The sequence below is a fragment of the Rattus norvegicus genome, chromosome 15 (genome assembly GCF_036323735.1).
Source record: "Rattus norvegicus strain BN/NHsdMcwi chromosome 15, GRCr8, whole genome shotgun sequence".
Classification (NCBI taxonomy): domain Eukaryota; kingdom Metazoa; phylum Chordata; class Mammalia; order Rodentia; family Muridae; genus Rattus; species Rattus norvegicus.
Window position 1 is genome coordinate 22,560,834 of NC_086033.1, and position 27,982 is coordinate 22,588,815.

General features: G+C 43.9%; 1 protein-coding gene across 5 annotated transcripts; it reads left to right on the forward strand.

Moving 5' to 3' along the window:
• Nucleotides 1-68: 68 nt before the first annotated feature.
• Cgrrf1 (cell growth regulator with ring finger domain 1) lies at nucleotides 69-27,982 on the forward strand. 5 transcript variants are annotated; one of them, XM_063273912.1, is made up of 7 exons: nucleotides 69-1,854; nucleotides 7,504-7,736; nucleotides 16,144-16,283; nucleotides 21,382-21,559; nucleotides 21,690-21,837; nucleotides 27,179-27,286; nucleotides 27,494-27,982. In XM_063273912.1, exons 2-7 carry the CDS (start codon nucleotides 7,633-7,635, stop codon nucleotides 27,812-27,814), a joined length of 999 nt encoding a protein of 332 aa, XP_063129982.1. In that variant the 5' UTR covers nucleotides 69-1,854; nucleotides 7,504-7,632; the 3' UTR covers nucleotides 27,815-27,982. The 5 variants fall into 5 exon arrangements, with proteins under 5 accessions (XP_063129982.1, XP_038948880.1, NP_446351.2 ...); XM_039092952.1 differs by lacking the exon at nucleotides 69-1,854 and adding an exon at nucleotides 24,070-24,144; NM_053899.2 differs by lacking the exon at nucleotides 69-1,854 and having other exon boundaries at nucleotides 7,531-7,736; nucleotides 27,494-27,977.

Consider the following 27,982-nt stretch of genomic DNA (forward strand, 5'->3'; position numbering starts at 1 on the left):
GTACTCTGTAGAAACAGATATTGGTGAGGACCTTTGTGCATGGTGCAGAACTGCACTCTCATTTCCCTGCCTCCCTCCACGACACCCCTTGACCTTGAGCATCAGCTGCTATCAGATTATCCTTTTAGGAGAAGCTAGAGACATGGGAGGAAAGAAAGAGGAAGGCTATGAATTTTCTTGAAAGAGACCAGATTCTTAAAAGTGTTAAACAAAAGAAGATCAATTCCTTTTTTTTTTTTTTTTTTTCGGAGCTGGGAACCGAACCCAGGGCCTTGCGCTTGCTAGGCAAGCGCTCTACCACTGAGCTAAATCCCCAACCCCGATCGATTCCTTTTTAAAAAGCTTTCGTGTATATGTATTTGTTCATGTGTGTGCCACAGGTCCATGGTGCATCCCACAGTGTACACGTGGAGGTCAAAGGTCAACTTCAGGAGTCAGTCTTCACCTTACACCTTGTTTGTCACAAGAGTGTCTTATTGCCCCCGCACATGCCAGGCTATCTAGCTCAAGACCTTCTGGGGGATCTGCTTGTCTTTTCTCTCAGCTTTCCACAAAACCAATAGCATTACATACCCAGGCTGTCTAGCTTTCACATGGATGTCAGAGATCGGAACTGAGACCTCACCATTGCACAGGCAAGCAAACACTCTCCTCACTGAGCCATCACCCCAGACAAATAAAAAGACTTTCAGTTTATAAATGTAAGTTCCCATTACCCTCTCTTCCTTCACACCCATACTTAAAAGTGGTAGGGCAAGGGTAGTGTTCAAGAACAAAATTAGCTCAGTTGGGGATGGGGAGATGGTTTAGTCAATAAAGTGCTTGCTGTGTAAAGCACAAAGACCTGAGTTCAAAGTCAGGTGAATTGGTGAAAGCATGTTATTCTAGTACTGGGGAGGCAGTGGGCAGAGACCAAAACTGGCCTCCTCATGTGCACACACACGCACGCACGCACACAGGCACACAAAGGCACACACGTACACACGCACTCAAGCACGCGCGCACGCGCACACACGTACGCATGCACGCGCGCACGCGCACACACACACTCGCAGGCACGCACATGCGCGCACACGCACACACGCACTCGAGCAGCTCTGGAGAGATAAATAAGTTATAGATTATAAAGAGAAGCCATTTTTCCTGGGCTGGTGAGAGCCATACCCTCTTACCCTGAATAGCTTATGTGGCGCTGCCAAGTAGCCTCACTCAAAAAGAACTCCTCTCACTCCGTAATGTGACAAGTATAAGATAGGTTATTGCACTGCGAACATCAGTGAGGTATCATCCTTCTGCTACCTAAAAAGCTAGCTAGACTGGTGAGAAGATGGTTACAACCAAGCCAGAAGGGTTCCCATCAGAAATCTACTAGGTACCCTGACAGCAGCAGTCACTCTAGAGAAGGTGAAGCACCCAGGAAGCCTTCTCCCATAGGGGCTTCAGAGTTGAATTCTACTCTTAAACTCACTTAGAAATTGCTGTTATTGTGGGGGAGAAGAAGGAAGAAGAGGAAGAGGAAAAGGAAGAAAAAGAGATCAAGAAAAGTAAGGGGCTATCAAGCAGGGGAAGAACATAAGTGTCCTGGATAGTTTTATATCAACGCGACACATACTAGAGTCGTCTAAAAGGGGGAAACCTCGACTGGGAAACTGCCTCCAGAAGATCCATCACCAGGGCATGTTTTTAAAGTCGTGATGATGGGGGATGGCCCAGCCCACTGTGGGCGGGGCTCACGGGGAACAAGCCACTAAGCAGCATCCCTCCAGGGCCTCTGCATCAGCTCCCGCCTCCAGCTTCCTGCCCTGATTGAGTTCCTGTCCTGACTCCTTCGATGATGAACAATGATGTGGAAGTGTAAGTAGAATACGTGCTTTCCATCTCAATTGCTTTTTGGCCACAGAGTTTTGACACAGCAATAGTAACCCTCAGACAGTAGGTATAGCCCGCTCTGGAATCCGCACATAGCTTATCTTACTAAGTTTAACATTAATCATGCCTTTAGTGCTCACCTGTAGTCCTAGCTATACCTTGCGGGAGGCAGAGGATCACATGAGCAGCAGAGTGCAAGCTAGCCTGGGATAGGAAACCCCCATCTTTTTTATCATCAAAAAGGGTGTATGTTATTGTTTATTTAGAGTACCTATGTGTATATGTGTGAGGGCAAATGCTAGCAGAGTGCATCCAGTTCCTGGAAACTATAATTACAGAAAGTTGTGAGCCGCCACACGATTGCTGAGTGGAACTTGGGTCCTCCGCAAGAATTAACCACTGAGCCATCTCTCCATTCTCATCTCTATCATAAAACAACAACAACAGCAACAGCAACAACACATAAAACTTCCCCCTCCTCCACACATACTCTAATTTCCTTGGACTCAATACTTAAAAGGCCACACTAGCTTACGTGTATTCTCAGTGGTGAGGTAAATTTGAAGCTTGAAGTACTTAGAATTAAGCTTAAGTTTCAAGAGGAACTTTGCTAGGCCTTATACTCAGTTTCCTCCTTGCAATTCTGTGTTCAGACCGTTAGACTGGATCTCCCGAGTTCCATAAGCCTCACCTAGGTCAAACTTCTAGTTATTTTTTACCCTGCATCTCCTGTTTTAAATCCTACCACTCTAGTGTTTAACCAAACTCATGACTTCCTTGAGCAAAAAGCCTGTAGTTTGTTTTGTCTTGTTTCATCTTGTTCTGTTTTGGTTTTGCTAACTTCCCTGTAGCTAAATTCAGACACAAGGCTGACTCGTGCGTGGCCAATGGAATACATGGTGTGTCCCTAGAATCTTCTTCAACGGAAGTCATCTCTTGTTTTTTAACCTCCTCCATACTAGCATAGAGATACAGACATGGTGGTTGCCCAGGGATCAACCATATTAGATCCTGAAAAAGCCTGAGAAGTAAGGGTTATGAACAGGGGAGCCAAATAGAGGAAGTCTGGGCCCGGTATTCAGGAAAACATAGTATGAGTTTCTCATTGTCACAGCTGGATGCAGAGTGGAAATTGTAATTATGATAGTTCTTTTATTCACAGAAAGAAAAAAGAACTTTTAGGTAGCATCTACTTTTCTAAAAATCCTTGTCACTACCCTAATCAGAGTTAGCAAGGCTTCTTGCCTAACAGTTTGAAAACAATCTAGTAGTTGGTATCCGTTATTCATTCACATCTGCCTACTGTCTGTCTGTCTGTTTCCATTTGCTTTGTTGTTGTTGGGAGGTTTTTTTTGTTTTTTTTTTTTTTTTTGTAAACTAGCCACAGTGATTTATTGAAAATTCAGATACATTGTTGGCCTTGTGTTTCAGTCCATCCCAGGGTGCCTGTAAGCAGTTAAAGGCCCTGCCTTTCCTCTAATTGTTCATACATCAGCCATTCTAACTTTTCAGTTCCTCAACCTCCCACCTCCAGGCCTTTGTGCTACACTGGCAGGTGTGCCCAACCTTTTGACATTGCAACACAAAGTTGTCATCTGAAGAGAACTGCACAATTGCTTTAGGAAAAAATGCAAAACAATCTCCCTCCCTCCTTCCCTCCCTCCTCTCTGTCTCTGTCTCTGTCTCTGTCTCTGTCTCTCTCTCTCTCTTTCTCTTCCTTCCTACCCCCTCTCTCCTGCCACCCCAGACAAGGTTTCACACAACCCAGGCTGGCCTTATACTCACAATGTGCCAAGTATGACTTTGAACATCTGATAGCCTGGTCTCCACCTCCTTAGGGCTAGAATTACAGGTCCGCATCACTGTGCCTGGTTTTACTTAGTCCTGAGAACTGAACTTGCTGGCTTTAAGAATGCCAGCAAGAGGGGCTGGGGATTTAGCTCAGTGGTAGAGCGCTTACCTAGGAAGCACAAGGCCCTGGGTTCTGTCCCCAGCTCCGAAAAAAAAAAAAAAAAAAAAAAAAAAAAAGAACCAAAAGAATGCCAGCAAGAATGTTGTCAACCACGGCTCCAACCCTCACAACATTTTATGTGAGTTTATGGGTTCTTCTGTTATTGGAATGCAACCATAGCTATCCTTGTCTGTTTGCATCCTACAGGAGCAGGCTAAACAGGCCTGTACCTTCCCCTCCTGTTCCTTAGACTGGCAAACCTAGGTCTTTCAGCTCTCATGTCAATCATCTGTTCTATGTCTATCTAATGCTTCCCCCATTATAAGTTCTCATCATTCCACACACCTCTTTTTTATTAATTATGTGTTTATTTTACATCTAGACAGCAGTTTCCCCTCTCCTCCCAGCCCTGTCCATTCCTCCCCACTTTCTCTTCAGAAAAGGGCAGGCCTCTGATGGATACCAAGCAGCCTCCATTTACCTCTTCTGACAGAACTTGCTATTTTGCCTTTATTTTGTTGGAAGCTTGTTAGGCAATGTTTGCCCTTTTTGGTAGATGTGTTCATTTTGAAATCACAATGACGCCATTCCTGATACAGACCAGAGCAAAGGTCCGTGTGGCTCACAGTGTTGGGTTTTAGTGTGTGGCCAGCAGACTCACTGTTCCTAAACCATGGCAAGAACAGACTATCAGGGCAGCAGGATATGGTAGAGCAAAGCTGCTCACTCCATGGCAGCCAGGAAAGAGGTAGTGACTGGGACAAAACAGAGTCCCATGGCTGTACCCCAGTGACCTGCTTCTTCCCTCTGGGCGCTACCTCTCAAATCCACTCCCTCAGAGTTATTTACAATATGAACCCATCGATGGGGTTATTCTATTGCTTAGGTCAGGCCCCCACAACACAGTCATTTCATTTTTAACTAATTAGTTGTTTCTTTGACACAGGGTTTTACCATGTAGTTCTGGCTGGCCTGAAGTTTGATGTGTAAGCCAGGCTGGCTTTGAACTCACAGAGATCCCCCTAATTCTCCCTCCTGTGTGCTGGGATTCTATGTATGCATCACAAAGACCAGCTAATCCAGTCACCTTTAATGATTAGATCCATCAGTGGGGATCGATCCTTCAATGCATGAGCCTTTTAGAGGGGCCCTCCATATCTGAAAGATAGTGTCATCGTTGTCGTCATCATCTTCTTCTTCCTCTTCTTCCTCCTCCTCTCAAATGCCTTTATGTCTGGCATACATCTAACACGAAGCAAACATTTTTTAAAAAGATGTTTTTATTTTAAGATATATGTCTGTATGTATGTATGTATGTATGTATGTATGGGGATATGCAAATGTACCCGTCAGGGCGTGTGCCCTCAGAAACCAGAAGTGGATGCTGGAGCTGGAGTTATAGGTGGTTCTGAGCCACTGGATTGGGAGCTGGGAACTCAATGCTGGTCTTCTGGATTAGCAGGACCACTTTCAACTACCTCTCCAGCCTCCGTGTTAGCTTTTCTTAATTAGACACAAATCACTTTTCTCAGATGCTGGACAGACTACACTGCCAGCAGTGTAAAGGAGGTAAAAAGTTTGTCGTGGCAGGGACGGTGTGGCCCCTGAGCATGCAGACCTCGGGATCTTTGTTTTCAAAGAGATATCATCCTGTCTCCAACAAAGTGGATGTCCCCGAGTGTTCAGATCCTTACATTCTGTCTCTGTCTCTGTCTCTCTCTCTCTCTCACACACACACACACACACACACACACACACACACACACACAGAGAGAGAGAGAGAGAGAGAGAGAGAGAGAGAGAGAATAAATCTATGTTGTATTTGTGGGAAGAAAGAGGAGCAGAAAGGAGAAAGGAAGGACAAAGGAGGGCAACAGGACGAGCGAAAGCAAAAACAATGCTATATCCATATAAAACAATACTAATTACTTTGTAAATTTACTCTAAAATTACTTTTAAAAAGAACAAGAAAAATGTGGCATGCCAACCCAGGACTTTTACCAGCGGAATTAGATTCGTGCTATAGAAAAGTCATTGGTGGTGGTGGAGAGGATCACTGTGTGCGGAATACACAGGAGAGACTCTGTGGAGAGGGTCACTGTGTGAAGAATACACACATCATCATCATCATCATCATCATCATCATCATCATCATCATCATTTTTGCCTTCTTCTTTACATTATGGAAAGTGTTTACTTCTTTTCTTTCATTACTTATAATTACTCTGTGTGTGCACATATATTTACATCCATTTACTACGGCTTGCAGTGGTCTGAAGACAACCATATTCTCCCTTCTACCAGGTGGTTCCAGAAGATCCAAGTCAGGTCGTCGGCCCTGGTAGCAAGTGCCGTTAGCCATCTTGTTGGCTCTTACTCACATCTTACGTCTCTTTACTGTAGTGGGTTCAATGGGGGTTAAGTGGGAGCAGAGTCATGTCAGCGTATTTAATGTTGCTTTACCTGCAACCTCCTACATTTTTGATTCATGATATTCCCTTTCGTTTTATTGTAATAAAATTGCCTTCAGATTGGCCACCTGGAATGATGTGATTGTGCATCTGACACAGTATTTCTAGACTCTAGTCTCTGAAAAAATTTTAAATATACATTTTTAAAAAGTCCTACCTCAGTGATTTAGCCCAAATGAGTAATTTAGCTTTTTGGATACTCACTGTAGTGCTTGGTATGATAATAAAAAACATTTCCAACACTGAGCATAGCTTAAATAAACATACTTTACACCTCAATATCCACTAGTGAATAATTACCTAGAAACAAGCTTCTTAAATAGCAGTACTCCAGAAAATACATTAATTTGGTCCAGGTCACTGGACAAAGCTTGTCTTTTTGAAGCATACATTTCCTGGTGATTTGACTGCATAGAACTTTTAGTTAAGCGTCCTAATGCCCACTCTCCCTTTATTCCTCAGTAACAGGATCAAATTTGTGGTAGGAGGTGTTTCTGTCTGTGCTGTAACTAGGGATCGTTTTTTTTTAGGGCTTAAGTAAAAGAGATATAAATGTGGTTTTAGGAGAGACTTCCTGGAGGCTTCTTTGAGGCACTGATGATAAGGGTAAGGAAAGGAAGCAGACAGTAAGCTACTTCCTGTCCTAAGATCCCCAAATAAACAAACAAAATTTAGTTACTAAAACCCTCAAAGATATGGCTAATTCTAGTTCGAGAAGAAAAAAAAGAGGGCCGAGGGAGAACAACCGCTTTATTTCTAAGAGAATTTTGAGTACATATGCCGATTTTCCTCTGACTAAACTTACTCTGAAAAGGTTGATAAGGTTACAAAAATATCGCTTGCAGTAGTGACCTCTTTTCGGGTTTCCGCGACTATTGGCAAATCGAGACCATTCATTTTGTAGACAACACCCCGCCCCGCCGATGCCGGCCCTTCTCCCATTCCCAAATTTGCCTAGGGTTTGCAGGGTTTCAGGATACCATGTGAATCGGAGACTCGGCATCAACTAAAATTTTGTCACCGATGGCCGCAAACTGCAGCTTTGTAATTTGCGAACTGGGCCGGGCGGGCGGAATTCTCGCAGGCCACCAATCCTGGGCGCGGGGCGGGGCGGAGTTGGCCCCTCCCCGTTACGTAGCCAGTAGTCGGGACGGAAAGCGGGAGGGGCGTGGCATACCTGGATCAACCTTTTGATTGGCATTCCGTTTCCAGTGGCCGCGGCTGTCAGCTGCCCAGAAGCCTGGGCGAGTGAGGACCTACAAAGTTTGTCCGCTCCGGGGCGCCATACCAGCTCGGTTCCCGGCCGGCCGGGCTGGTCCGGGCTTAGCCCAGGAGACCCCGATGGCCGCAGTGTTCCTGGTTACGCTCTACGAATACTCGCCGCTCTTCTACATCGCGGTGGTCTTCACCTGCTTCATCGTCACCACCGGCCTGGTATTAGGATGGTGAGTGTCCAGGGCTGGGAGTGAGAGCGCAGGGACCGCCTGCCGGGTGTGGGGTCCGTGCAGAGGGTTCGAGTGGCTCCAGCAGAACGGGCACCGCCACCGAACGCACTCGGCCCAGGCCAGGCTGCTGCCCCCCGTGAGATGGGACGGTGCGGGGGTCAGAGTGCGTGTCCCGAAGGCTTTGTCCCGGGCCCCGGCCTACTCAGTGCCCAGCGGGGACCGGTCACCGGCCCGCAGCGCGCAGACAGGATCCGAAGGAGCTTGGCTGTGTTTCTGACCCGAACTGACCCTTGCTTGGTCCCAGATCTTTCAGAGGAACTTTTACCCGAATTCTGCAGCTACCGTTTAGTAATTGAATGGCTTAGTGATGCAGTCTATTTCTTTGGAAGTGATCTTTAGTTGATAGGAGGTTTTTAGAAAGGAACGAGAATTTAAGAATAAGTTATTCATTATTGCTTCTAGGAGAGTTACATAACCCAGGAACAATTCTTTCAGTGTGGACTCTCCGGTATCCTCTTGAGGAGATGTGGAGTTTATCACGTTTAAGCTTATAAACACAGCTGGTTGAAACCATGGGACTACCCTACAGCGGTTGCTTTCAAGAATGCAGCCTTCATAGCCCCTTGAAAAGACATGAATCCCATACGTGTTGTACAGTGGTTCTAAGTGAACAAGAACCGTGGCCGGAAGAGGGACCCTACAGAAGAGACGTGAACTACAATTGGGGAACAAGTACTTTGAAAAATATGAGGACGGGAGGGAATGCATTTCAGAGAACACAGCATGAACTGAGGAAGACAGGCTTGGAACTGAAGTGGGCTTTGTAAATCGAGCTCAAAAATATACCGCTTGATGGGGTTGGGGATTTAGCTCAGTGGTAGAGCGCTTGCCTAGGAAGCGCAAGGCCCTAGGTTCGGTCCCCAGCTCCGAAAAAAAGAACCAAAAAAAAAAAAAAAAATACCGCTTGATTACGTATTCGTCCTTACCTTAAAGACAGGAACAGGTCCGGGTCAGTTTCTGAAAATAGGAGTCTCCTTTTGGAAAGAAGGAACATGTTAATATTTCCACCTGCCCCCATGCTATAGCGTAAAGCTCCCATGATGTGGACAGGGTAAGATGAAGCCCAATCTTAAGTGGTTTTCTCTTTAAGACGGGTGTCTTACGGAGTTTATGCTTGCTGTCCTGTCTCAGTATCCCAAGTGCTGGGAATATAGCAGCGTGGCACCATATGTAGATCACTACGTGTTATTTATCATTAACCTTTCAGGTTTTAATTGCTGTCATTTACTTCAAGGAAGTTTGTAATTAGAATTAGGAAGGTGTTTCCCAGGTTTTTTTTTTTTTTTAAAGTACTCTTAATACACAGTTTTTTAAGGACTACAGCACTGGTGTTACTCTCTTCGACCTAATTTCCCTCTCTGAGGAAAATTGGTATCTAGTTGATAATTGCATTATATGTCTTGTTAAATAGCCCACAAAATTAGATCTGCATTGGGAAATTTGTATTGTACATAATGCTGGCATCTAAGGGTCAAGGGAAGACAGGAGAGAGGCAGGGACAGAGACAGACTTTGGAGTCAGACAAACACAGGTTCGAGTCCTGGCGCTGTCAGGTTTGAGGCTGATTTGAATCTATAATGATTGTTTACTCCCTCGTGTGAGTATGACTTTTACAAGTGTTGCAAGTTTCTGTTGATGTATGTCTTGAAGTTTGGGCCGAGCACTGCTGAGACGTCAAGACCTTGTCACTAAGTGCCAGTCACCTCTGCCCTTACTTGAACCTAACCAGTCATGGTGACCCTAACCAACCATTCTTCCCACTTGGCTTAGCCTTACCTGTGTAGATAAGCCTTTTATGCTGTTATTTGCAAACTAAACCAAAGTTGGATTTATCTGTTATAAGTGATAATAACTTGGACACCGTTTTAATCTTACCGACAGCTTTCTAATATCCCAACCAAGGCAACAAAAGCGAGCTAGTCAACCTGCTCTGTTTCTGAGCCGTGGTTCCTACCCCACATGCCATGTTCTAGTTTCTTGCATATCTCCTCTGTGTTGGTGAGCATTGCTGAGAGGACAGGAGCATCCATCTGATTATTAGGTCCCACTAACAATAACCAAGAAAAGAAAAAGTCACACAATCGGACATAAATGTCTTCTAGCCTCCATGGTGGCTTCTGTGAGTCCCAGCAGCATCAGTCAGTCAAATACTCTCAAATACCTTACCCGAATAATCTGGGATTTCGACTTGGCAGCAATTCCCTGCTTCCTCTGCACCATAGTCCAGTAAGGGATTGTCCGTTAGCCTACTGCACCCCTGTGTACTCTGTTAGTGAGTCTGGGACATTTGCTAGATGTCCACCTATAATGCTTCACTAAGGCAGGACTAAAGGGCACATTGCTTCTGTTTAGATGCTTTTCTTGTATGTCTTTTTTTTTTTTTTTTTTGGTTCTTTTTTTCGGAGCTGGGGATCGAACCCAGGGCCTTGCACTTCCTAGGCAAGCGCTGTACCACTGAGCTAAATCCCCAACCCCTCTTGTATGTCTTCCTGTGGCAATAGTGCTTCACTCTGGCAGTGGCTCTGGGCCCCGTGTATAGTTTGCAAGTCTCCTAGATCAGCCTCATTTCATTCTATTGGAGTCCGAGCTGCATGGGGCCCCAGCTCCACATTTTTCTTTCTTCTGTTACTTTGTCTTAGGAATAATAGCTTGTGGCAGAGTCTCCCGCTCTAGGCAAGCAGTCTACCACCAAGTTACATCTCCAGTGCTAGTTAATAATTTTTATTTAGTTTATTTCTCTCTGTTCAAATAATTCACGGGGTTTTGGTCTTCTGGATGGACTATGACTGAGTGTTCTTGGGCAAAATCCCATCGAAGATGGAGCTTGCATTTGGGTTGATTACATCTTGGGCACCTGGTTGTTACTGCGATATTCTTCAGCCCCTCGTTAATGAGATCCTAGTATGTAATGGCATTGTAATTAATTTAAATAAAGATGCCTTTGGTTGATTGTGATGAGTGGTTTCTGAATTAGGTGCCTGGGGAAGCAAGTCTTTACAGCACTTGGCTGTGGACCACAGTCACGGTGATTCTGAGGACAGTGAATGTACACCAGGGCTATGATGGCTGTTCCTGGGTTTGTTGTGGGTATTTACAGGAAGAAAACAAACTTGAAACTCTCAAACGAACTCCTAGGGAATCACAGAGTTTTGGAGGGCTCTAAACCACTTTGTTCTATATCTGATAGTCAACCTTGCTAAAAGGTTAGGGTTCACCACACATAAGGAGCTGCATTAAAGGGTCGCAGCATTAAAGGGTTGCAGCATTGGGAAGGTTAAAGAACACTGGTTTAAAGGAAGTGTGTACTCCATAGGAGATGGAGACAAGATTGTTAGCATGGCAAGAGAAGCATAGAATGTTCCAAGAACAGATAACAGCAGCGAGGATGTGCGCTCAAGGACTTCTTAGCACACATTTGATTGATGGGAACTTGATTCAGTCAGGTTGAGGCAGTTCAGGTCTGTTTTTCTTTGGCTTCTAGGTTTTCCCTCTAGTGGCAGCTTTATCAGCATCAAACAAAGTTTGATACATATGTTTGCATTTTTTAGCCAGCTGAGAATTTTAGATGTTTGTAACCTAGAGCCCCGAGTGTGGTCTGTCTTTGGTAAACATCCTAGCACATCAGAGGGAGAGCTTCTCTGCTTGTTGGGTGATACACGGTGACCAGGCCAGAGAGGTTAATACAGCTGTGTAAGTCCGTGCTCTCCGTGCTGAGTTTTCTCTCTTGAGTTGGTCAGAGGATTGACATCTCTGTGTATTTTTCTCCTTAATTTTAGAGTTGTGTCCCTTTTTTTTACCTTGTGTTTTGAAGTACTATCCGTAGATGAATAAACATTTAGGATTATTGTGTCTGAATGATAAAATAACTCCTTTCTGATTCTGAAGCAGCATTCTTTTTCCCTTGTATAATCTCTGCCCTAACTTCTGCTTTGTTTGCTATTAATGTAGCCACCACGGCTAGTTTGTTCATTCTCTTCCTGTCCCCAGCTCTCTCTTTCCCTGGTTTTCTCTTTTCCAGGATTAAATTTAGTTTCTTAAGGATTTAGACGAACTACCACTGAGCTATGTCTCAGGACTTCTAGCTTTCTTTTGGTTGGTATTAGCAAGAATATCTTTTCCCAGGCTCTATTTAAGATCTTTTTTTGTCTTGGTATTTTAAGTGGGTTTCCTATATGTACCGTATACCTAGGAATTACAATTTTCTCCAGTTTGATAATCTTGGCCTTTTAGTTAGGGAGTTTGAATCATTGACATCGATGTAATAATGACTGAAGTTGTTAGATTTAAGTCCACCATTTTACAGTTCATTTTTATCTGTATTTGTTTATCCCAGCATCTGTTATTCTTCCTTTGCAATAGTTAAAGAACTATGTTGGCATATTAGCAACAACTTTCAGGTTGCTTTGGGGATTTTTGTCTGCCTCTAACTTTCAAGATTTTAAAGATATTTTTTGTATCTTGTAGACTTTGGCTACATTGTCTGTTAGATGCTTCTTTTTTGTTCACTTTTCTTTTCACTTTCCATTTCATTTTGAGAGAAGAGACAGAGGGGGGAGGGAGGGGACTATATGTGTTTCACTGCAGAGGCTTTTACTGCCAGCAGCCTCATGCTCAGTGGGCAGTATGCCACCAAGCCACGCTCCTAGCCCTCGTATTGGCTCTTCCTACTGTAGTGTCCTCACATTTCCTCTCCTACACTTTGCAGTGTCTGTTCTGCTGTGCAGGCAAGCCAGCCTAGTTTTCATCCCATACTTAGCCTCATTTCTAAAAACTGATGGGAGTGCTTTAAACCGTCTATGTATTCTTAATCTCATTAGCCTTCTTGAGCACATGAAATACAGTCATGGCAGCTATGTAGATGTCTCCAGCTAAAAGACAAGGACTCTCCAAGTTGTATAAAAAGATGGTAAGTTTCCAGTATCTTTATAATTTGTGATACATTTCTATAGATTCATTTATCTTCTCTTTATGGCTATATTTTTTGCTTCTTTGCACGCCAGTAAAACACCTGAAAACATGAATTTGCCTTCGAGCCTGCTGAGGCATGTCTTACACATCCGTCCACATATTCTTTTTTTTTTTTTTTTTGGTTCTTTTTTTTCGGAGCTGGGGACCGAACCCAGGGCCTTGTGCTTCCTAGGTAAGCGCTCTACCACTGAGCTAAATCCCCAGCCCCTCCGTCCACATATTCTTGAGTGCTGTCCTGAGTTACGATGCATGTCCTTGAGAACAGTCTGATCTGTTAGAGGCTCACTTTTTCTCTTTCCTGCTTGGACCACAGCACCTTATCTAACTAAGCGCAGTAAAATTGGTCCATCATTAAGTCTGTTCTCTTCACTAATTTTATTAGTTTTCATTTATCAGCAGATTGATAGTTTATTATAGAATTTTATTTTGCTAACTCAATATTTGTGGAAGGTATTTTTGTTTGTCTTATTCTTTTTCTTACCTTCGCTGTTTTCCTGTTTTATAATAATTGTTACCAGATGCTTAGCCATCCAGCCTAGGACAAGGTATTGCAATGACACTTCTGTTGCAGACTGACACTGGCCCCACCCACTCTGGGCGTGAGCCTTGCCCTAACCATTGCATGGCCTGGGTGCCCTGTATTGGCCCTGCGTGGGCTTAGTTGCCACTACCTGCTCCAGGCATAGAAACCATCAGTCTATGCCAGTAGCCGTTCCCAGTGTATTTTCCCTAAACGTAGTCGGCATTAAACCCAGTTATGTCTCCTCTTCTCAAACATTTTATTATATAAATCTTCAAACACTCAGGACACAGGGAAGAGTTACATAGGAGCACACATTACCTATTGCTTAGATTCTACCGTCAACATTTATTACATCACATCTGCCCTTCATCCCTTCTGCTCTCCAACATTTGTCAACCTTATTCCAGGCTGTCCCTTAAAGTAAGTTGTTCTCTTCACCCCAAAGCACTCAGGCGCGACACTAGCAGGGCGCCTTGTTTATCGTTTTCTTTTCTATGTTCAGTCTCCCTTCCTCCTCTCCCTCTCCCTCTCCCCCCTCTGTATGTGTGTGTGGGGGCGCTCATATACACATGTGCTGTGGGGGGGGCGCTCATATACACATGTGCTCTCATATGTTCCGCAGTGTGCATTTGAAAGTCAAGGACAGTCGTCTCAGTATCAGTCCTCCCTCCCATCTTGTTTGAGACAGAATCTCTTTGTTCACTGCATAGAGCAGCCTGATTGCCCCCAGAGCTCCTGGGAATTCTCCTGTCTCTCCCTCCCATCTTGCTGTGAGAGCACTCCACAGACGCTCACTCCCATGCCAGCTTTACATGGACTCTAACTCAGGCCCCCACACCTGCTCAGCACATCACCCACTGAGTCAGCTCCCTGGCCTCTCTGGCATTTTGTTGGCCTGGTTTTTGTTTGTTTGTTTGTTTGTTTGTTTGTTTGCTTGCTTGCTTGCTTGCTTGCTTGTTTTGTCTGGAGACAGGGTTTTTCTGTGTAGAAACTGTCCCTTGCTGTTCTAAAATTCTATAGATCAGGCTAGCCTTGAACTCACTGCTTTAGCCTCCTAAGTGCTAGGATTAAAGCTTGCACTACCACACCTGGCCTGGTTTTCTTTAAAGTGACAGTTTCCTGCAGGGGATCTGCACATCCGGAGCGTGCTGTCTGCCGGGTGTGGTCAGATACATCTGGACAACACCAGTTTGAGCACTGCACACTGCTGGGCTCTTCTTGCTTTCCAGGGACTCCTATGCTGTGCACTCAGAAACAGCCTAGCTTGTTCTCATTTCTTCCATAGGTTAGTTTTGCCTCTTTTAGTTTTTCATATTAGAAAATCATGTAGTATTGTCTTAGTTAAGGTTTTACTGCTGTGAACAGACAGTATGACCAAGCATCTCTTATAAGAGACAACATTTAATTGGGGCTGACTTACAGGTGCAGAGGTTCAGTCCATTATCATCAAGGCAGGAGCATGATAGCATCCAGGCAGGCATGGTGAGAGTTCTACATCTTCATCTGAAGGCTGCTAGGAGAAGACCAACTTCCAGGCCAATAAGACAAGAGTATCAAAGTATACACGCACAGTGACACACCTATTCCAACAAGGCTACACCTCCTAATACCACTCCTGGGCCAAGCATATACAAACCATCACAAGCATCTACTTTTTGATATTTTAAAATTTTTTGTTTTGTGTTTTTTTGTGGCTTGTATGTCTGTGTACCACTTTTGTGTCTGGTACCCACAGAGACCAGAAGAGAATATCAAAGCCCTGTTACAGACAGTTATGAGCTCCCATGTGGGTGCTAGGAATTGAACTCCAGATCATCTGGAAAAACAGACAGAGATCTTAACTGTTGAGCTGTCCTTACATTTTTGAAAATTATCCACATGATTATAGCAATATATTTCTCTTTTTGGTACTGACTGTTAATACGTTATCCTTGGAATATGCCGGTCTGTGAGCTTGTTTCTGCAGGCTCTTTTCTGTTTCCTCTTCTTTCTGGTCTCTCGGTGCTGGGTATTTGGAGAGAAGGAGGTGATCAAAGTGTGCACGCAGCTGAAGTCCACTGACTCGACTGTGCGTTTATATTAGGGCGCGCTCTCCGTTTAACTTGAGTAAGTGTGCCTGGTTTGTGATTTTCTAGATATTCTGTTTAGTTTCTTCATTCCCAAGCTTGTTCTGTGTGGATTGTTACAGTTCATGCTTCTGCACAGTTTATACAACCTTTAAAATTATATGATGAAAGTCTGTATCTGATACTTTGCTTTGTTATTTTAAAATTTCCAAAAGACTATTTGATATTTTAACAGTTCCCTGGTCTCATAAATCATAACAAATAGTATGAACATTGAGTGAACATTTGTTTTTCATATCTTTTGAGGATAGTTCTATAATGGGCACATTTTTTATTCTAATTATAATTTACCTATAATTACTGATCTCGTGTGGTTATCCACAACATAAAGAGCGAGCTGATTCATTCAGCCAAATGACTCATTGCAGTCGAGTGAGACCTCTGACCTCCCTTAATTCCAGATTGATTCTGCAAGACAGTATTAAATTTTCCTGGTCCTTATTTTAAAAAGGAATCTGTGATGAAGCCTAACATACCTTTTCTTTTCTTTTTTTTATTGATTTATTTAATGTATATGAACGCACTGTCCTTTACACACCAGAAGAGGGCAGCGGATCCCATTACAGATGGTTGTGAGCCACCATGTGGTTGCTAGGAATTGAACTCAGGACCTCTGGAGGAGCAGTCAGTGCTCTTAACCACTGAGCCATCTCTCCAGCCCCCTAACATACCTTTTCTATGACATAAAGTTTAGTTTGTTGAAGTTATGTTTTATCTTTTCTTTCCTTAGGTTTGGCTGGGACGTTCCAGTAATTCTGAGAAACTCAGAAGAAACCCAGTTCAGCACAAGAGCTTTCAAGAAACAAATGAGACAAGTGAAGAATCCGTTCGGCTTAGAGATCACTAACTCATCCGCAGCTTCCCTAGCAAGTTGGTGGCTGTTTCCCAGCTTTTCTCCCATCTGTGTCCCCTTGTCCTTAGCCCTTCTGTCCTTTCTCCATTGCTCTCTCCTCATTAAACTTAACCATTAGTGACCTGACACTGCGGGTGTGAAGATGAACACTTTGTACATTTTCTTCTGGAAGAGTCTATCCATTAGTTAACAGACAGATGTGCACAGAGAGGAGAGTGAGGTACAGAAGTGTTATGGACAGTCTGTGCCACACTCATTGGTCTTTAGTGACATGAGAAATGATCAGATGTGTAAAACAGTGAGTTTAAGGTCGCTGACTGTCTTAAGAACTACTGATTTGTAATCTGAAATTATGATATTTTAGTATACATTATTCTTATATAATATGTTCCTTTTGGTGTGGTAATTACAGTTTGCAGGTTTGTTTTAGGAACCATGGAAGTGAATTATGAAGACAGAAAAGTTAAGTCTGCCACAGTAGAGACACTTTGGGAAGTCCTTGTAGAGAGCGTGTGCTCATCCCAGCGCCTTGGAGCCGTTTTCTAGTTGTGACATTGAAGGATGAGCAGGTGTTTCCTGGGGGTGAGGAAACTCTTAGGTGGAGAAGGGGAGCAGAGCGCCCCAGCGGTGAGAACTGGACAGACCTGGCATCGCTTGGGAGATGGCCTCACATGCTTGTGAGGGTTTGCCTTGATTGTGGTGACCCAGGTGAGAAGGCCTGCCCATTGTGCTTGGTACTGACCCTTGGCTGCACCCATGGACTAAACACCCAGAAAATGAGAAGTGAATGGCAGTGTACGTTCATGATGTGAACCAAGTGTGAGCAGCTGCTTCAGGCCCCTGCAACCCCGAATCCTCACCACGATGGCCTGTGCACTTGAGCTGTAGCAGAATAAATCTTTTCTCCCCAAAGTTGCCATTCCCAGGGTATTTTTACCACAGCTACAGGAAGAGAGAGACTAAGACAATAGGTTAGAGGGAAGAGGCTCAGAAGATTTGATTCTTTGCATGGGTTTCCATTCTCTGATAACAGAGGTAAAAATGTCATGGGTTTAGAAGAAAAATATTGAATTCTGTTTTGTGTTTGTGGATTTTGAAATGCTTTTGTACCTGTTCAGTGCAGATGGAGATTTAGAGCAGAGGTGCTCACCTTTGATGCCTAACCTTTCATGTCTTAACAACACATGCGGTCGTTCTCAGCTTTTACCTTATTCTTGCCACCACTTCTTTTTCTTTCCTTCAAAGCTGTTAAAAACAAAAACACACGAACATAAAAGCTGTATGAATTTGACATAGATAAAATGTAGCTGTGAGGGCGAGAGTTCAGATCCACACACAAAATGTCAGGAGGGTGTGGAGGTTAGAAGGTGAAATGGGATCCTTGAGCAAACTGGCTAGCAAGACTAGATATCTCTGAGTTCTGGGTGAGAGATCCTGCCTCAGTGAGAATGTAAAGGTGATCCAGGAAGATTCTCAGCATCAACCCAGAAAGGCTACGTCGGCACACAGGTGCACACATGCACAACACACACATGCACACATGCACAGCATACACATGCACACATGTATAGCACACATGCACACATGCACAGCACACACATGCACACATACATGAAAATGGAAAAAGAACACATTTCTTTATATTTGTTTCCTCTTCCTCCCACTCCTCCCTATGTCCCTCTGCTGAAGTAACTGTCCTCAAGTCACTGATTACCGTCGCTGCATCCCACTGGTGGCCCTGGGTAGACAATCAAATCCAGTGGGAGTTTCGGGCTGAAGTTAATGACCTCACCTCCAGAGCTGATAGCCTTTCCTCCTTCACATTCACTGTGATTTTTGTGGACCATTCTTAGCTTCCAGAAGCTTATCACCTGACAAGAAACCAGTTAGTCAACATGGGTCATTGTCTAAGTCTGTCTTTCTTTGTTTCTTTGACGGAGGCCTCACACTGCAGCTCAGATTGGTCTGGAATTCATGATAGAGCTCAAGTTGGCCTCAGCAAGTAAATTGTTTTTTTAGTACAAAATTTCTTACTCTTTTTTTTCTCTATAAATAACACCACCCTAATAAATCGAAGGAAACCAAGATCATTTTCCCCAAAGAGTACATATTTATTCTGACATATTTTTATTTTAAAAAAATAAATTTTAAGATATGCTATGACATAAAGAAACTACCTTTATTAAAAGAAGGTGATGATGATTAAAATATACAATGGTGGTTCAACAACATCCCACTCCCCCCAGCATATACACACTCCTTGGTGGCTTTAGATTTCAACCTGCTAACAGTGTCTTAGCTGGTTCTTGGGTAAGGACTGGCAATAGAAAGGTCAACCATGAGTCTAACTGCTGTCCAGTCCCATAAGCCTGGAGGTAGGTACACTGAGAAATAAGAAGAGCTGATCATATGAGGAAACCGGGAAATCTGGACTAGAAAGAACTGAGGCAGTTGCCACCACCTTTCAGGCAGAAGCAATCGCTCACCACCACCCTTCAGGTAAAAACAATCACAAGCAGAGCTGACACTGCCTCTGTCTGAGGGAAATGAAAATAGTCAGTGGTGCTCTCAGCTATGCCCAAGCTCTGACATACTTCACTAACAGAAAAGGCAATGTTCACTCGGAGCGTGGCTACTGAAAGAACTCACTTAAGAAAAAAAGAACAGCAGTGGATAACATTTCTTACGTGTTTTCTGTGGGGAAAAAGAAGGATTTGAGAGTAAGTTAGAAGAGCAAAGTTCATGGAAAGGTAGCTCTCCTTAAACAATGTCTACACGGATGCTGCCGTCGTGAACGGATGCTGCCATTGTGAATGGTCATGTGGCTTTTTTGTTTCAGACACAGATAGTTTAATGCTCCAGGATGTTTTTCCTCACCACTATGTCCCAAGTACCTGACAGATTGCATAGGAGGGTGAGCAAACATCCAGACATGATGTGACTTGAGAACAAATAAGAGAGCCATTCATCTGTTTACTGGCACATGTTGCTGGGATTCTGTTGTTTGTATTTTGTTAAGCTCATGTCCTAGTGTGGGCTAAGTATGTAAGTTAGATGCTCGGTATATATGAGTCGAGTTAGACGAGTTGCAGCAGGAAGCCTGTTGTAACTTTGGAAGCCCCCTCCACTCCACCCTTCCCAGCCCGTCTTAACAGAGCCAATAACGGTTAACATAAAGCAAAAGACTTGGGGAAAACACACATCAGCATTTGGAGAGCAGTTTGCCAAGCTCCGTGTCCTGAATGCTCCTCTCCAGGGGCCCTGGCTGTCTCACCATCCTCACACCTGCTCTCTGGACCTCACTTCCTCACAGAGACAGGATGGCTTTCCTGCCTGAGTTGTTCTTTGTAAATGGCTCAGGGCAAGACTATCTCTGGTACTCTGTGTTGTTAGCCTAGTGCAGTTGTGTGGGGTAAGGATGGGTTGAAGGAAGCCATACCCCATTTGGCATTAAACTTTCTGATTTGCAGCTGCGCCCCAGTCTTGCTAATGATATTAATATAACAGTTCTGTGTATGCAATTTATATGTGTGGACTTTAGAAGAACGAGAACATGTGAAAGGAGAAACTCCTCGTGAAAGAAGTGGGAAAATAAAAAGGGAGACTAGTTTAGCAAAGTATTTGAGCTGTGTCAGGTGGCTTCCATTAGGACATTATCTTCTCTACTTATGGACCTTTAGGTCCAGATGCTGCGAGATTCTGGGGGGAGAAGTCTACAGATGCTATGACTCTTTTTCATTAGCTTCTAGAACAGTGGTTCTCAACCTGGGGGTCAAGATCCCTATGGCAAATGTCAGTCTCCAAAAATATTTACATTATGATTCATAGCAGCAAAATTAGTTATGAAAGAGCAACAAAAATAATGTTATGGTTGAGCGTCACCCCAACATGAGGAACTGTGGTGCATCATGATGGCTGAGAACACTAATCTAGAACCAGTTTTAGTGACACGTTAAAGCATGGTGACTTTCAGTTGTCAGTGAATTAATACCAGGTCGAAATCAAATAAATACCTGAGATAGAATTTCATCCCAGTCGCCTATGCAGAGTTCCTGCTAGTTAACACCTGTGCCTGGTTACTTATGCGTGGTCTTGTGTCCCTCACACACCACCAAAGCTGAAGAAGAATAGGACACCATCTCCGTCACCTGTGAAGCACTTGCTTGAATTCCTTTATCTTCTTGCAACGCTCTGGATTGAATTTTTAAAAATCAGGAATCAGTCACAGTTCCTGTCATAGGCAGGCAGAGAAAAGTCTTCAGTAAAGGCATACTGAGGCCTGCGTTTTGCTGGTAGGCCTGGAGCCTGGTGCAGAGGCCAGACTGATGTGCCAGGAACAGTGACCCAGACTGCACTGTGTTCTAGTCAAACACCCTGCCTCTGTGCTCTGACTGTAGCAGCTTCCTCTCCCAGCTGCAGGAGACACGCTCTCGGTTTGCTTCAGCTGCTACCAGGAAGGAGGAAAAATCACGTTGTTAGCACTAAAGGACTGTGTAAACACAGAATCCATAAGTAAGATGACACAGACAACTTGCGTGTCCCCTTAGTCATCTACTTATCAACTACCAAAGTTGTAGCCTTCTGTGGTGGAAAGCAAAGAGAGAGTTACTAAACCTTCCACAGTCGGTAGTCCCAGCCATTCCTCAGGCTGCGAACACTGCGTCATGGTCGGCAACACTGTCATTGTGTGCATTAGTAAGCAGTAGTGGTCAAGTGTAGCCTCATCTCAGTGCTGTCTAACTTGAGTGATCACCGTCCCGACACCCTGGTTTGTAAACACACTCTAGATGGCTCTGCTCTGCTCTCCTGACCCTTGGGATTTGAATTGCATCTGTTCCTTGAAAGGGGTGGTTCTACTTACCAAAAAGGAAAACTGAGCTGGTCATTTTAAAGATAAATTATAACAATAACATTTTGCTGATATTGCTATAATTGTGCATAGCTGTTGAGATTTTTATGTTTGTAGATATACGGCTTGGTAGCTATACAACAACTTTTAAAAAATGTCATGAGCTTGGCCAGCATCCAGAGCAAAGCCCTATGTGTTTCTTACCCTGCTGCTATATTGTCCGATCCTTGGGTGACACCCATTCTCTTTCTGTTTGTTTTTTGTAGCAGGTGTAACCTTGACGACAGACTGCCTGGAAGACAGTCGTCTTACGTGCTACTGGGGGTGCAGTGTTCAAAAGCTCTATGAAGCTCTTCAGAAGCACGTTTACTGCTTCAGGATAAGCACTCCGCAAGCCTTGGAAGAGGCGCTGTACAGTGACTATCTCCACCGAGAACAGTATTTGTATCCTTTTTCCTCATGCACTCACGGGCACAGAAAAAGCAAGACTCTGGATACAGTCAGATGTTGCCAAGTTTTTGACTTACTAACATATTTTTGTTCTTTTGGCAATTGGCCTTTACATACTCAAAAGTATTAAAAAGCACAGCAAAGAAGAAATATATTGCCAATTACCAAGCAGTACTGGGGTTGAAGACTTTGGTCCAGTGCCCAGATCTCGCTATCCATTGGTAGCTCTGTTGACCCTCGCTGATGAGGATGACAGGGAAATTTATGACATTGTAAGTATTGGGGCATCCGGAATACCTCACCTTTATAAGATTTGGGTGATTCCTAATTACTTTTGAAATAGGAAAATTAATTTCTGAAAATAGATATTTGGTCTTGGACTAATGTCTCTTGAAAAATTAAAACATGGATCATATCCCTGTTTAGTTTTTACACCTGTAACACACCTTCAGAATATGATGTTTTCCCCCCTGTGGGTGACAACAGCATGGCTTTATTAGAAAGTTAAAGGTGGATTAATAATGTTGAGTGGATTTTATCGTTCTGTGGTAGGTAAGATTTGCTTTAGAGAAAATGTCCTTTGGGACGTGTACCTGTTCTCTACGTTTTTATTTTATTTTTTTTAAGATTTTTTTATTTATTATATATAAGTATGCTGTAGTTGTCTTCAGACACACCAGAAGAGGTAATCAGGTCCCATTACAGATGGTTGTGAGCCACCATGTGGTTGCTGGGATTTGAACTCAGGACCTCTGGAAGAGCAGTCAGTGCTCTCCACCACTGAGCCATCTCTCCAGCCCTACGTTTTTATTACTGGATTGATCGGCGTCATATTGACTGAAAATGCTTGACTTTGAGACTAGGTCTGGTCCTTTGGGGCCACAATTAAAGTTACCTTGTTTCCATTGGAGCCCCTGTTACACCTGTGTTTTCCACGTGGCGTCCCTATGTTCAGTCATTTCAGGAGTTCTTTTTTCCTCATTGTGTACTGATTTTTTTTTTTTTTTTTTTTTTGTGGGGGAGCCACTGTGGGGCGGGCAAGACAAGATTTTACTGTGTAGCCCTGGCTGTCCTAGAGCACACTCTATAGACCAGGCTGGCCTCAGACTTGGAGATCACCTGCCCCTGCTCCCTGAATGCTAGGATTAAGGGTAATGTTTGAACAGATTCTTTAGACTGGCAGTTCCCTGTTTAGAACATAAAAGCATCTAAGTTCATGGTTTTCAACCTATGGGTTGTGACCCCTTTAACCAGGATGGCCTTAAGACCATGAGAAAACACAGATATTTACACCATGATTTATAATAGTAGTAAAATTACAGTTATAAAGTAGCAACAAAAATATGTTTGGGGATCACCACAGCATGAGGAACTGTGTTAAACGGTTGCAGCATTAGGAAGGTTGAGAACCGCCGACTGATCAGTGAGGGAGAAACCATGTCCCTGACATGTGCCACATGTGGGACGTGCTAACCCACCCTCGCTGACCAGTCAAGTTCGTGTGCATTCAGCATGCTTTCGAAAATTATTGTCAGGCCATGTTTTTAAGATGTTCTTAGGGGGCTAGAGAGATGGCTCAGTGGTTAAGAGCACTGACTGGGTGCTCTTCCAGAGGTCCTGAGTTCAAATCCCAGCAACCACATGGTGGCTCACAACCATCTGTAATGAGAGCTGATGCCCTCTTCTGGTGTGTGTGAAGACAGCAACAGTGTACTTACATACATAAATAAAATCTTTAAAAAAAAAAAAAAGATGTTCTTAACGCACAAATACACATGTTCTGATGTGCCACTGATGTCCTACAAGCCTTGAGTTATAAAGAGACAAACTGTGTTCACAAAAGATAGGACGAGGGGCTGGGGATTTAGCTCAGTGGTAGAGCGCTTACCTAGGAAGCGCAAGGCCCTGGGTTCGGTCCCCAGCTCCGAAAAAAAGAACCAAAAAAAAAAAAAAGATAGGACGAAAAGCAGAATTTTTAAACATATGTTACTGGGTGTGTAGTGGTTTGAATGTGCTTGGCCCAGGGGGTGGCACTATGAGGAGGTGTGACCTTGTTGGAGTAGGTGTGGCTTTGTTGGAGGAAGTGTGTCACTGTGGGGATGGGCTTTGAGACCCTCCCCCTAGCTGCCTGGAAAACAGTAGTCTTCTTCTAGCTGCCTCCCAGTCAAGATGTAGACCTCTTGGCTCCTCCAGCATCATGCCTACCTAGACACTGCCTCCTGCCTTGATGACAATGGGCTGAAATCTCTGAAATGGGACTGAAACTATAAGCTGGCCCCAATTAAATGCTGTCCTCTTATAGAGCTGCCTTGGTCATGGTAATTTTTCACAGCTATGAAACTCTAACTAAGACAGAGTGTTAATTTGTACTCCAACTTTATAACTGATTGTAGAAATACCAAGATACATCTTTTTTTTTAAATGAGCTTGATCAAAAGTCATGACCATGATGAAATACTGCAGTTAGCCAGAGCAGAAATCTCTGGAAATGTCATCTTTTTTAGGTTCAGATATACAGGAAGGACCCTCTTCACTTAGTGAGGACATCTCAGTGGTTTCGTGTGTGTACACGCCCACAGGTCAGCACCAGTTTTTCACTTTATTTTTCTGAGACACAGTCTCTCTGAACTTGGAGCTTATCAATTCAACTAGACTGGCCACCAATCTTGGAGGGAGCCACCCATGTCCTTCCCTTCCTACCCTCCAGTGCTGGGATTACAGGTGCTGCCTTGCTGTGCCCAGCTTTTACGTGGGTTCTGGGAATCAAACTCAGGTCTTTGCTCTTGTGTGACAGCACTTTACTAACCAAAGCATGTCCCCAGACCCTTGTGTTTTTATGTGTACAGTATTCACATACCAAGTTAGTATTTTGATAACACTTTTGTGCAATCAAATTTGCAAAAAATACATAAAACAATTTAACAGTCTATAAAATTCTTTGCATAATTGAAAACTATTATTAAAAGTGATGCACAACTGAAATATTCAGCATCCCTAATTGCAAATTAATAATGCTGTCTGGACTCTTGTAGACTGTCTTCATGCCCATGCCCAAGCCCCATGAGCCCTGTGAGCCACAATCAACTATATTTCTACATCTATGTTACTTGTGTGTGCACCTATCCGTGAGTGCATGCCAATGACTGTAGGTCAGTAGACGGAGTTGGCTCTCCCTGGAGCTGGAGTTGTGCAGCATCTCGCATGGCTAGGGTGGAACACTCCCACCCTCGTGATTGTACACGAGTCCCCTTGACCGCTGAGCCATCGCTCTAGCCCAGTTAGCCGTGTTTTTGGAGTCATGTGTATGGCTGTCCTCAGAGAATACACTCATGTTCTATGCAGCACATCTCTTGTAAATTCTTCTATGATTTCGTATAAGTCATGTCCGTTATCACTGGAGAACCTGTCTTCTGTGCTGTGCTCTTATGGGGTTCCAGGATACCCAAATCTCAGGCAGATGACACAGTTGACGAAAACAAAGCTGGTCATCGGGCAGCAGCCTGCCGTTGATCTCCTCTGCTTGGCAAGCGGCTCTGATTCATTGAACCCTCCTGGAATTTCACCACCTGGAGGGAGGGCCCAGCAGACAAGGATGCTTCTAACCAGCAGTTTGCATCCTGTCTGTACAATTGGCAAATGCTCTTGTCTAATTTCCAGCAAATGCATTGGTTGAGTGGAAAATAAAACCAGGTTTATTGGTAACACTTGGCACTTTACTTTCAGAAGCTTGAGCATATCTAGTTCCAAATGCCATTATTATGTGGCAATTCAGTTGAGTTCCATTTTATTTTATAAAGGCCACTACATCTTCCGATAAGCATTTATAAATGCATTTGCTTTTTCCAGGCAATAATACATAAATGGCTAAGTTTCTAAAGTTTCTGATGCTTCCAGGCATATACTTAATAACTCAAACAGAACAGTGGGGACCACATTGAAGGCATCATTATTAATCATTATTAATCAAAGCAAGGCACCCGCTGGTCTCCTATGATCGACTGTGTGGTAAACGCCAAGTTTCCAGCTAACACTGGTTTACCCTCTACTGCTTTGCCACACTGGAGTGATCTCCGTGTGAGCAGGTGCCCTTGCTTTAGAAGATCCCTGCGTCTACTCCATGGTGGGAGGCCTAGTGCTGTGTATGACAGGGCAGGAGGAATACGTGGTATTTTTAGTAGCTTAGCAGTATACTATGGGCAAGTGAAGGCATACTAACCCATCCCCAAGATTTGGCGTTCTACCCCTCCACCCGCCCATACAGCCTTTCCTCCATTACTACAGATTGTTTTTCAGAGTTTTTAACCTGTTGGTTAATAATCTGTGGGTTTCCAACTCTGAGAACTTTAGATTTTTAGGGGCTTTGAGTTTTCAGGGTTTCAGCAATTGGTGGTCTTGGGGATTCTGGCTGGCTTCACGCACATATGTGCTTTCGTGAGTGCGTGCGTGCAAGTGTGTATGTGTGGGGTGTGTGCACGTGCTTGTGTGTATGTGTGCGTGTGTGTATGTGTGCATATGTGTGTGCGTGCATGAGTGCATATGTGCATGTCGTAATTACTTAGCCTCCTTGCTTGGATGACATAGGGCATTCCCAGTGTAAGTGTCTTATCCTGAATAACCTGTGCAGGTGTGCTTTATGCCAGGGTGTAGCAGAGTGGTGAATGCATGCTTTTTCTTACCAATAGTGCCAATTTCCTTCACTGAATTCTCCCACCCCCTCTTTCTCATGAGAGTCTCTATGGGAGTGCAAGCTTTTGCATATGTGTCAATCCTGTGTGTGAGAAACAGGTTTGCTTTTGTTTACCTTGTGTTTTATGTGGGGGGGGGGCAGGGCAGGAGTCAGCATTGAATGTCATCTTCAGTCACCTACTTTATGTTCACGTTGTGTGTACATGTATGTAGGCGTGCCGTATGGAGGCCGGCCAGAGGTGAGCATCAGGTGTCTTCCTGAGTTGCTCTCCACCCTACTTTTTTGAGGCAGGGAGTTGTACTTAAGAACTAACTGACTGGCTAACTGGCCAATGAGCTCCTGGGGGCTGCCTGTCTCTGCCTCACAGCACTGAGGTTACAGATGCTGTGGGGGGCAGACGTCCAGCTTTCCAGTTTTCCAAATTGTTATCCAGATATCCCCAAACTATGTATTTAAATAAGAAAACAAAACAAATAAGAAGACCCTTCTGTGTGTCTGCCTCGTCGTGATTTGCCCACAACTAGTTTTCTTCTCTCTCTGGACTGTTTGTTCTGTGTCATCCATTCCTACTTAGGAATCAGTACCACGCAATGGAATGTTGGATGGGGTTAGGGAACCTCCAGCTGTTGAGTGCGTCCCTATCCTTACATGTTCCTTTTTCTGCGTGAGTATTTTAGTCAGTGTATATAGCTCTGTAGCAAAGCACATTGATATTTTTATTGAGAGCACAATGAAGCTGTAAATTTCAGTAGAATTAAACTGTGTCAGAAATCTGTCGGTAACTGGTTCCTGTATAAATCACTGCTGTGATTTATACAAATTAGAGTAAATGTTCTAATACAGCTCTTATCTGATATACAAAGCATTTTCTCACTCATCTGTGAGAGAACCGTTAAGTACTGACTCATGTCCAATTTTTATTTCAGATTTCCATGGTGTCTGTCATTCATATTCCTGATAAGACTTACAAACTTCCCTGCAGAATATTGTATCAATATTTAATCCTGGCTCAAGGTCAATTTTATGATCTTAAGGTAAGTAATATAATATTTGTTATTTGTAGAGATCAAGGGATGGCTGTTTTTTTTTTAAGAGAATTAGGGTTTATAGTTACTTAGAGAAGTAACTCTTGCCTCTTGGATTTGCTAGCTCATAAATTTTCAGTAGCTTTTGTGACCCCCAGGTTCAGAAAGCGACAGTTGTTCACAGTCATCTTTACACTGGTTTCTTTGATTTTTCAGCAACTTTTCATGTCTGCAAATAATAGTGCTACTCCCTCCAGAGACCAGTCTCCCGCAGACGGGAGTGTGGAGCACAGCTTGTTGGAGAAGGCGGGGCTGGCTGGGGCTGAAGTGGACCCGGTGGAGGAGAGCAGCAAAGACTGTGTGGTGTGCCAGAACGGGGGTGTGAACTGGGTGCTCCTGCCTTGCCGGCACGCCTGCCTGTGCGACAGCTGTGTGTGCTACTTCAAGCAGTGTCCCATGTGCCGCCAGTTTGTGCAGGAATCCTTTGCACTGTGTGGTCAGAAAGAGGCAGACAAGGACATACTAGAAACTTCCTGAAGAATCACAGCCGGAGAGTGTACTTTCTACACAAGGGCAGAACCTCGTGTCCTTAGAGTCAATCCTAACAGAGTCTGCAGTCTTACCTGTCGGAGAGAGCTCTGTGTGCACTTCATACTTGTACAGTACATGGATGACGGGAATAAAGTCTTCCTGCTCAGTGTGGAA